Source organism: Topomyia yanbarensis, chromosome 3, assembly GCF_030247195.1.
Source record: "Topomyia yanbarensis strain Yona2022 chromosome 3, ASM3024719v1, whole genome shotgun sequence".
NCBI classification, from domain to species: Eukaryota; Metazoa; Arthropoda; class Insecta; order Diptera; family Culicidae; genus Topomyia; species Topomyia yanbarensis.
Genome location: NC_080672.1, coordinates 318,261,503 through 318,273,573, shown reverse-complemented (window position 1 = coordinate 318,273,573; position 12,071 = coordinate 318,261,503). Strand labels below are relative to the sequence as shown.

At 40.3% G+C, this 12,071-nt stretch overlaps 1 protein-coding gene across 1 annotated transcript in view; it reads left to right on the top strand.

Annotated features, from left to right (window-relative positions):
* LOC131693404 (LIM/homeobox protein Awh-like) overlaps positions 1-12,071 on the top strand; it is a 94,767-nt gene that overhangs the window by 55,798 nt on the left and 26,898 nt on the right. The window contains exon 2 of the mRNA XM_058981181.1: positions 5,575-5,756. Coding sequence (XP_058837164.1) covers positions 5,575-5,756 — 182 coding nt within the window. The remainder of the gene's footprint in view (positions 1-5,574; positions 5,757-12,071) is intronic.

Sequence of the window (12,071 nt, the reverse complement as noted above, 5' to 3'; positions counted from 1 at the left end):
ACAGGGGCGGCGAAACACTTTACGCCCGAGTGGGTAGAAAGCATAGGATGAGGGGTACATTAGTAAGGATTGTTTCTCTTTTCGCAATGCACACGCTTACATTACATTCACATTAAACCATGTTCGTTTATGCAAATGGAATTGTGGTACATCGATGTTTTCAAATGTGTGTAGTGCGAGATACAAGCGTTGCGCATCTAAATTTTTTGAATTTGTTCAAAATTTTGAGTGGGTAATTACCCACTCGGTTATTTTCGAGTGGGTAGTACTACCCATACTACTCACGCTTTCCACCGGCCCTGGTTATTTACGATTAACTTTTTGCTTCGGGCAAAGCAATCTTCGCAGTCCTGAACCCAGTCAAACTTAACATCTTTTCTTGGCAACCTGTATAGTACTCTCAATAGAAACATTTGGAATGAACTTTGCATAATAATTCAGTAATCCTAAATATGATTGTATTTCTGTAATATTTTTGGGAGAAGGGATGGTGACGATCGCGTCAACTTTGTTTCTATCTGGATGAATCCCACTTTTGGAAATTGTATGCCCAAGATAATCTACCGATGATTCAAAAAACCGACTTTTTCCATTATTAACTTTAAAGTTGTATTCACTTAAGGTTGCACGGAGAATGCGCAAAATTCGCGAACGAAAAAAGCAGTTTTTTTCCACACCGTATGTCAGATCTTCATGAAAATCAATCAGCGTGTGTAGAATGTTGTTACAGTACTGCTGATTGATTTTTATGAAGATCTGACATACGGTGTGGAAAAAAACTGCTTTTTTCGTTTGCGAATTTTGCGCATTCTCTGTGCAACCTTAACTGACTCAGTACTTGATCTAATATTTCTTTGAATTTTTTTAAACTTGAAGCACCAATTAGAACGTCGTCTAAATAGCATCCCACTCCTTTAATATCTCGCAAAATTTGATCAATAATGCTTTGAAAAATTGATGGCGCTGTCGCTACTCCGAACGGCAACCGTAGATATTGAAACAATCCGACATGAGTATTGATAGTCAAATATTGTTTTGTTTTTTCAGAAACCTTAAGCTGTTGATACGCACCTCGAAGGTCAATCACACAAAAAACTTCACAATTTGCCAGTTGCGCAAAAATATCATCATTTCTCGGTAACGGATAATGGTCAGATCGCAAATATGGACTGATCGTAACTTTACAATCAATACATAACCTCAAAGTTCCATTGACTTTGGGTACACCAACAATATGTGAGGCCCACTTGCTGTGTGGCACTTGTTTTAAAATGTTTTCGTCGCATAATCTATTTATTTCAGCTTCGATAGCTGGTCGCTGCTGGAAAGGAGGAGAATACGCCGCATGGAATACTGGACTGACAATGTCTTCTACAATGATCTCAGCTTCAAAACCTGGAATCGGAGTGTCACCAACCGAGACAACATTGTGGTATTTTTTCCCTATTGAATCGATAGTTGAGTCATCAATAATATTCATACTCACACTACTTCCCATAAACATATTCCTCCATCTTGGCCACAGTACATCTAACCACGTGCGTCCAAGAAGTGGTCTGAACGATTTTGTACTCTCTAAGACTACGAGCATCAATTTTTGGCCCGGATCACTCTCATTCTTTGCCACTTGCGCATTGATTCCACCCAAAATCTTAATTCCCTGGCCCGTTACGGTTGAAAAATCATTTTTAATTTTAAACAACAATAATTTAGAAAATTGCTTCCGATATAGGTCATCACTAATCACGGCTCGCACAAGCACCACTATCAATTTCTAATTCTACCATTTTACCTTCTACGAGCAGCTTTTCCGTCATCACCTGACTCTGCTCCAGAATAGTGGATCTGTCACCCACGGTGTTCAGCTGCATCCTCAAGCCAGCAATTTCCGCTGCTAATTCATCGCCATGTTCACCACCAACCGTCCCTACGGCTTGGTTCTTCCGATGATCCCTGTTCGAATTTCGACTCTGTGCCTTCGAAAAGCACATGTTCGCCGCATGGCCTTGCTTGCCACAAGCGAAACGCTTCCATTTTTTGCAGGACAATTTCCATAATTGTGATCGCGTCCACACTTATCACAAGTCTTCGTTCTGCCCGATTGGTTTTTCTGACCGGAATAATGTCGAGATTTACTTCTTCCCCTGAATTGCTTGTTCGTTTTCACCATGTGAGTATTTAACGATCTTTCGCGCACTTTGCTGTCTATTTCTGCTAACGCCCACGTCACCGTCAAACCTGTCCAACTGGTCCATATTCACACTTTTCTGTGAGAGTTTTCAATTCATCCACATAACTGATTGACCAGCTTTCTGATCTGCTTGATGGAACCGATAACATTCGGATACTTTATTCACTTCCGGCCTAAAATGTCTCTTCAGAACCAGAACCAATTCATCGTATGTCTTCGTAGTGGGTGCCACTGGCTGTAGCAACTTCCGCAAAATAGCATACCTATCTATTCCTAAATACGTTAACAAGAATGGAACTTTTCTCTCGTTAGGAATATCATGAAGAAGGAAATGTTGGCAAATCACTTGCGTCGGACTAACGATCACTGCGGTCGCTACTCAACCGCGCACACCGTTAACAACGTATACTTCACTCTTCTGTTGCGTTTGTCCGCATCCTCGTCGCCAATATTATAATGTTCGGATTTCTAATGAAACACTAGATGTTGATTGCTCCAAGAGCAGGCGAAAAAAGAGAATGATTACAATTACCGGCGCTCTTTTATATCGTTCATAATTACCTATCTGAGGGATGATCGATCATTTATTTGTACCACAGTTTATCCATAGAACTGATCTAGATATACTACATGCAGAAGATCCGTCATATTATCAAATACAGTAATATCAGAATGACTCTGATCATATAAAACATTCATGTCTTCAACAAAGTTGTTTGAAATAGCATTTTCGAAAACTTTGCCGAAGACATTGAAGTTCCGAAATAAATTTTCTTGAAGAATAAATTCTCTATAATTACTTCCAGGGTGATTAACCACTAAAATTGTTTTAACAGAAGATACAACAACAATCAAATGCTCATAAAAACCGATCCTGACCTGCTAAAGACAAACTGTAAACGTCAGTTTTCATCATCTTCCATCTACTTTTCTACTTTTTATTCTTGTTCTTAGCCATATTGAGTAAACAAATCTACGAAATCTCAAAAAAATACATTTTCAACAACTGTTGATATGTATGCACATTTTTGGTGAGCAAGTTTTTGTTTTATAGACAATCAACCTATTCAAACTTTGTTTCCCATTCGAAAAAATGGTCCTAATCCATGTTTTGGAACATTTCTCCAAAAAACTCATGAAAATTCAGGCAATTGTTTTATTTTATATATTGATGTAATTTGACACTAATGAGATTTCGGCTAAGAGATAAGTTACAAGATCCCCTTCCCACAATTTTCCAAAAATCCTCTTAATGCTTAAAACAATAGGTTCTCAATGTAGTGATCAAACAATTTTCTTCTGAAAACATTTTGTACAATATTAAATTAAATTAATCAGCATCAATTAATTTTTTTTCAATCCAATTAATTTTGGTTTGGGTGGGGAGAGTTAACCCCCCCCCCCCAACCTAGCTACGCCACTGCATCGTACAATAACACGATATTGATTTTCTCATTATTTTGGTGGTTTCGTGCTCACGTTTTTAACGAAATCCGGTGAAATATTCCGATGAAAGTCCTACTCAGAATTGTATCAGACTTCTGTTCAGTATTTCAAAAACAAAAATCTTTCTCATTATTCTAACATATTAATGGAACCCCCTTCTCATAATGTTGACATTATAAAACTCGCGAGTCCAATGAAATCCTGCTCAGAGTTCTGGTGGCAGCTTTGTCAGGATTCCGATGGAATAGGATAACGTCAAAATAGCAGGATCCCGTCAAATTCCTAACAAGTATTACTTCAAAGCTCAGAAGGATTTCGTCCGAATCCTCAACCAAATTATGATCAGTATTCTTGACGGGTCTCTTTCAAAAACAATTCCGAAAATAAGAAGGATTTCCTTAAAATTAATGCATAGAAGACCCGTTTTTATCAGCCCCCGATTTTATCAGTTTTTTACCTAATTTTGTTAACCAGACAGGGCTATAAGGTTATTTCTTGGGATTGAAGAATAAAATCATTATAACTTCGGTTTATTGAAAAGAAATAAACAAATATGTTTTGTTATTGTTCTTATTTTGTCAACCTAAAATTAGCCAAGTGGGCTGACAAAACGGGTCTTCGCGTAACATAAATTGGTCAATATAATAACTAAAAGCTAATCAACCGCTTACTTTTACTTTTTTGGGGTTCCTAAGCGAATCCCAACAATTGCTTCAAGCTTCTTCCCCACAATATGATTTTTTGGATTTCCTGAATATGCTCAGTATCATTAAACTTGAAGAGAGCGACCAAATATTAGAGAACTTGCATTGAATACATTGCGATGGTCTACTGAATAATACTACAACCACTAGCACAAGTAATCAATGTATTCGAATTTTGGAGATACTCAAATAAAATAATAAGCAAAAACAAGCTATTTGAACTATTTACATAGCATTAAATGATCAGCTGCTAATTTGAAAGGGGCATACTTCAAAAACCATCACATCAATGTGACCATAAGCAATAAATCAATTGAAACTACTGACTCTAGCGCCAGGTTACAGCTGCTCATTCCCTTGCTAAATTTATTTACCCGAATTTTCGCTTACCTTTTGGAACTGACACAACCTAACACCGATAATGTTCGTAAATCTTCAACAGAACCGACAACAATCATGTGTACCAAGTGCGACTGTCAGACAAATTCAGCCCCTTGTTCACGGTTTAACAATGCTCTGACAGACACCTCGAAAAACCCATTACATTGTTGAAAATCACCCTCTGCTGTTCGAATGTTTAAACGGTTTTGAATAACCAGAAAAGCCACACTTTTATCTGTGGTTAGGTAGGTACCTATATGCCCTCACACTCCCTTCTCGATCGGTGGAAGCATCCAGCCTACCTACCATTTATCATCGGATGGCCGAAAATGCTTGGAATTGCGCTGCAAAAAGGTGCACTCCAGCCAGTCTACGCCGCTGAAGATGCACCCCAGGAGGGCGATTGTGCGTCAACGTTCCTGTTCCGAGTTTATGACTTTTTGAAGTGATTGTCGTTGTGGGCATGCCAAAGTTAGTGGAAATATAAAAGTATGAATAATGTAATTGAGTGCTTTCTCGAGGAGGGGATTGGCCTGTTTCCGTGAGGTTATTGTATACTTTTCGAAGTGTGACATTCAGGTGAGGAGCGAGGATCATTAGCGGTCTAGACTACATTGACGTTAGAGGATTAGATAAAACGTCTTTATGAAGATAAGATAATTGAAAACATACCCGTTTTAAATTATCGAATATTTAACACAAAGTTTATGATAAATTGAAAAAGAAAGTTAAAAATTAAAGCAATTCACCGACCGATGATGGTAACGAATAGAATAAGTCAATCCTTGTCCATTACAGAATTCATCATTTAACTCAAAAAAATATAAATTTCCAAATCCGATCCCTTTCCAGAAAGAACTACGCTCCTGCACGGCATGCGGTGAGCCCATCTCAGACAAGTACCTGCTAGACGTCGGCGGCTGCTCGTGGCACTCTGCGTGCCTTCGCTGCTGCATCTGTCATACCCCGCTCGATCGCCAGCCGTCCTGTTTTCTAAAGGAGCGGCAGATCTACTGCAAAACCGACTACACAAAGTGAGTACATGTGTCTACGGTAGGCTTCAAGGGAAATAAATAACGGTCCAGACTCGCATAAAAATGCGAAACATTGACTAATCTAATTTAGCTAATTAATTTAGATGTTGGAGTAATGAGAAGTTGTTGAACGGAAATTGGGTGCAGTGCAAGGTTTGGGCAGGTCGGAACACAGAGGGAAAGCCCGTGCGATGATATTCAGTAATTATGTAAAAATAAGAAAATTCAACACTAACGAAGGCAAAACACCTCGGAGATCAAAATGACACCCGAAAAATGCATAAACAATAAACACATAAATAACACGCTTTACATGCACAATTAAGTTCAATTAAGCATTCCTGTGGGGTGGACGGACAAACAGCCGGATGCCGATGCATACATAATTGTTGATGGACAACAACAAACGTGTTGAAAGATGTCTGCTTGTTCCTAAATTGTATGCTAATAATATCATTTGCAATGAACAAATTGTTGAACTTGAGGGATAATTAGATGTAAATCACAACCTCATTGTCAGGGTCTGTTGATTTTACATGGGGATTTTTGAAGCTTGTTGTTTTTGGTTAAAATTTATTAAATCCACAGATCTCTTTTGCCAAAAAAACAATACATTTTATTCTGTTGGAAGTCGTTTGTGCAGAGTAGTGTATTCTGCAAATGTTGGCTACATGGGTTGATGATCACAATTTCTTCATGTTCGTTCTAAATTTACTTCGATCAAACACGAGGGTTTTACATTTAATACGGGATTTTTGTTAGTGTTATGTATTATGAGAACAGCTCGAAGTTATTTAAATACTAATTGCACAATCAGTATGGATTAACTGTGCCTGGCGTGTAAGGCAATCACGCACTGCTGAGCACAAAGGGCGAGAGTGGAGGTCAAAACTGACTATAGCTCGATTTTGCGAACTATTTATCAGAATTTTTGAAACCCATTTGTTCATGATCTTGTAGTATGAAAGTGGCAGCTGAAGTGAAACTAATAGGGTTACTGTGCCCTAATTCATCTTAGCTCCTGTATTCATCCTACCCATTTGAATACATTAGTTAGAGAACTGTCTACTCGTTCTATTTAGTGGCTTAGCCGGGGGGTATGGAGGTTAAACCCCCACCCTTCACCCAACCGCAATTAATTGGATTGGAAAAAATATTGTTGCTGATTAATTTACTTTAATAGTGTGCAAAATGTTTTTGGAAGAATATTGTCTGATCAGTACATGAAGATTGTTTTAACCATCATGAGGACTTTTGGAAAATTGTGGAAAAGGGATCTTGTAACTTTTCGCTAAGCCGAGGTCCCATAGTTGTCAAATTACATCAATATCAAATAAAATAATATAAAAGTCAATGTTTGTATGTATATGATTTATAGGCTCCCAAACGGTTTCACCAATTACCGTCAAAATTTATACATAGTATGCATTTGTTATGGAGCGTGTTTGTGTGCTATTGGTTGGGGATTATCTACTAGATGGCACTTCGGAACAATTTGTGTTTTCCTCCTATTTCGTAGAAAATCACAGCAACGCGCGATGGATATTAGCTAGTATCAAATAAAACAATTGCCTGAATTACTACGAGCTCTTTTTTGGAGAGATGTTCTAAAATGTGAAATAGGGACAATTTTTCGAATGGAAAGCTAAGTTTGAATAAGTTCATTGTCTATAAAATATTAAATAGGCAGATTATCTTAGCTTAGGTAAACTAGTTGCACTTCGTGATTGACCGAATGAGTGAATAAACCAAAAAAAAAAAATGCTTGGGAGGAGCAAATCATTCTCACTTACACTTACTCAAAACTTTCATAAAAATGGTCAATAACGACGCCTATCACGACCAATGCTGTTCTACCGAGTAAGGGAAGGAATGTTAGTTCGACACTCGCTAGATAGAGACCTAGATTACCTCTGCATCTCCAAGAGCATAACGGGAAAGGAATTGTGTTAGTAAGAAAGGGAATCAAGATCAATATGATCTTAGCTATATGCACGAAAGTCGTTCGCGATCGATTACCAAAAATTTTAATCGTGCAACTTGAGCTCCGGACAGCCGGCCATCGGGAGTGTTGCTTCTTAATTATACTTCAATGACCATTAACATATTTTTGATTTTTGTTAAGCTTGGAACTTGAACTTCACGGAAAATAGCGTCTTAAAACTCAATTGGATTTTTGACAAATAATTTTGACAGAAGGAAATCTAGCAAAAGGAATTAACAACAAAATAGTCTCGAAAAAATAATTCGAGCGTAATTAACAAACCGAGGCTACAACAGTAAACTATTTTATTTGTGAAAATAATGTAAAATAATTTTGAACAGCCTGAAATAAGCATTAACTGAACCGAAAGTTTTAATTTGTATGACGGATATGCGCGCGTTATTCGTTCTTCTTCCCTGTCGGCATACGACCCACTGATCTAATACAACACACACTGCCAAAGAGCATTCCAATGCTAAACAACAGACAGCCCGTCAAACGATGTTTACGTTTCCTCTAAGCCAATGTCCAGTACACCTAGCGCAGGAGCAATAAAAAAAGAAGACGGATACACAAAGGTTCTCAGAAACACAAGAAGCATAAACAAACAACCAACAGTGAAAACCAAAGCTGCTCTAGCGATAACTAAGTACATGAAAACGAGGGAGAGGGCAGGCAGAACAACCAACAAGGAACATACGCTAATGCGAATAATGGCAATAACGATTCGCCACCGAGAAAGATCTCGCGCAACAGTAAGCAGTGTGCCCAGGATAGACGATCGTAATAATCTTCGCTTTTTTGTTTTTTGAACTGCATTAATTTGAAAATTTATATTATTTCCAAAAAAGGCGAATGACGAATGACGTTGTTAAAATGTTAATTGGTATACTGACCGTTGATTCCCAGCGGGGTGTGCCGCCAGCTAGTCATGCAATATCGCTTTACATGAATACCGGCGACGTTATCGACCAGTAAACCCTTCTGCTACATGTAGTTCGTGACGTCGACGGCAACATTGGAAAATTGCCAGCAGATCCATTGATTGTCTATCACACGCTAAAAAAAGCGCTGGGTATCGAACAAACGAAGATTATTTCGGCGGCTAAAGAGGCGAGAGGTACACAATATGTACTCCAAACCTCATCTAGGAAAGTATACCATAATCTGCTAAAAGTCGACAAACTAATGGATTGCCAATCAAGTTTGAACAACGCACAAGGGGTAATACACGACCTAGATACCATAACTATAGGTACCGATATGATGCTGAGTAAGTTAAGGGAGTAAAACGTGATCGAAATAAGAAGAATAACAAAAAAGTAAATGCAGTGCTTCCGATATGGAAAGGTTGGGCATGGATCAAGAGTCTGCACTCAAAAAGTGGTATACCAAAACTGCCTGAATAAACTACTGCTCCAAAACTAATTACAGGGAAAGTGAAAGATTACACCGAACAAAAACACAAGACGTTCACCAACAGCCTGAAACCAACAGAAAAGACGGCCAACGAAAGCGCCGGAAATATCCAATAAACAAACATAGCACCATAACCAGTCAAGCGACTTTAGGAAAAAGCCGCACGGGATGGACTGTCCTCTGTACACCAAATCAGAAACAACATACGGTTGCCATTAACAAGTAAAACGACCTTTCATCCCCGATGATCTCGATACAACAGTCGCCTGGTCGATGTTCCAGCCGGATCGCCAGGTGCTCCTGGCACCCGTTACCCTGCTGCTTTAAGCACCAGACAAGGAAGGCATCCGAATGGGAAACATTAACACAATGATGAACACACCAGCTACTCTGTCCTTCGTCACCGGCGACCATTTTTCGCCGAGAACCATCATTCAGTTGCCTTCAAAGACTACGTCCAGTACTGCACCGCACCCACCAAGCGGACATAGCCCAAAGACAAGCGTAGCAGTAATAAAAGAACCAAAAATTGGGGACGGGCATAGCGTAGTTGGTAAATCGATTGCCTTGTACGCAGCTCACCTGGGTTCGATTCCCAACCCCGCACATAGGGTTAGAGATTTTTCCAAAAGAGATTTCTCTAACCCGGAAAGAGGCGAATGACCCTAAGGTTAAAACCTCTATAATCAAAATAAAAAAAACCAAAAAACAGAAAAGCACTAGTCATCATGAATTACCACCAGATTTAACGCAGCACCGACAATATTTCCCCAACTTCGAAGAATATGACATTTAACAGTCAGCAAGTAGAGACTTCCAGTCACTCAGCGGAAAATCAGCCCATTAGGAGTAAAAGCCTATTCCCTCGTGCTGGTCCTGACCTGGGATGTACCAGTACCCACTGATGAGCCTTGGGCCTTGGACGGCTGCTGGCACGGGGAGCCCGGCTCCCCTCCGCGTAAGTCGATCTCGCGTCAATCTGTGCAACGTCCCTATTGCTGCCCCCATTCTTTTCCCAGGGCGCACCACGATCAACTCATCACTAACATCAGAGTTCACGTATTCGCTCATCATTTACAGCTACCCTTCGTTGTCAAGCCCAAAAATGACCCCTTGACAGGAACACATATCGCTTACCAGCCGAACCAATCGCTATCACAGCTAGGGCTGAGGACGTACGAGCCGAGAAGATTCTCCTGCACACCGAGTTAATAGTAGTTGCTAAAAGAATCACGTTCCCTACCCCGAGCACTATATCTGTTTACATCCCACAAGAAGTTGAACAAGTAGGCTCGAAATTGGACGATCTCGGGCGAATGACCACATTGTTAAAGCCCTCAATAAACAAAATTACAAATTGCAATTGGACCATCTTATTCGTCAACTACAACACCCTTTCTTGATTATGAGACATGAATGCACACCACAATACCTGGAGCTCCAACCGCCCCAACCAACTAGGTCATAGCATCCTCCAAGTGGTTGAAAACAACGAAGCCGTTATTTTGAACGACGGCAGCCCAAAGTTCATAAGAGGGCGAACAGCATCGTCGATTGGTTTAAGCATATGTTCCAGTGGTATGGTCCGGGAATGCCTGCGGTCAGTACTCGGAGTTTTGTGCGGTTGCTACCATTTTCCTATAGAAATAGAAATATACTACAAGCACAGAGAACAGACGTTCATCTTCAGCATTCAACTTGTGTAAATTCCCTAACGTTTTTAAGGTAGTTGGGATATCTCCACCAGGTGAGCTACTGTGGTCATGTTTTTTTAGTGGCTGAGTTCGACTGAATTGACAGCGGTTATACCTCTACCCAGTCAAATCATTCTGGAACCGGTTCGGAATTCTGAGTGGATTCAGTATGGATTTCAGCTCAAATGCATCAACCGATTGAGTCGGAATCGGTTGTTTGTATTGTGCTGGAATTCACATTGAATCCATTCAGGATTCCGAACCGGTTCCGGAATAGGTTTGACAGTTAGTTGGGATAGCTGATGTGGCGGCGCTAGTGTTTTAACGTATATTAATTCAAATGTTTACACAAGTTTTTTTAAATATATTTGTTCGATCATGGATGTTTGTTCTCTGTTTGTAGCACCTCCAATGGCGTCACGACGTAGAAACTGGCTACACAAAGAAGCTGACTGGAATGTTTTTGAGGAAAACTTCCTCAATCATTTCGACGGGAACAAGAAATACTCCCCCAACGAGCTGTCGGAAATAATAAGTAAATCTGCAGAGTTATGTACTCCTACGACTAGTGAAAGGCCTCCCAGCAGTGTACTGGTGGGGAGCTGATGTAACTAAAGCTACCAGCACTGCGTAAAACACCAACCGACCACATCCTCTGGGAGAAAAGGCTGGTTGAATTTCGAAGTACGCAGTACGGCATCCAGCTGGGTCGAGTTCCTCGACGGAATTCACCCGAACTCATCAACGGAGGAAATTTGGAGGAGAGTGAATGCTGTAGGTGGCAAGCGAAAACACAACGGTTTAACACTTGAGATTAACGGTGCCGTGATGACCTAACCAGGCGAAATAACGTACTCAGCCGCTATTTCGCCTCGGTTTCAGCAATGGACTCCCTGCCACAGGAATTCATCAAATGCAAGAGGTTGATCGAAATGTCACCAGAGTATTTTCGATCCCAACTCTAGCTAGGATTGGACCAGACCGTTCTCTGGCCGAGGTACCCACTACTCAAACACTTGCCACCCGAGGGCAAGAGGGCGTTGCTGGATGGTTTCAACCGTGTATGAGAAGGCGCACCACTTCCAGGGTCGTGGCAAACTGCGCTCGTCTTACCGATTCCAAAACGAACGCAAGGGAAGAGATCTCCTAAAGACTTCAGACCCACCAGTCTTCAAACTTTTGTCGAAAAAACTTTTGAGCGAATGTTTAATCGCAGAC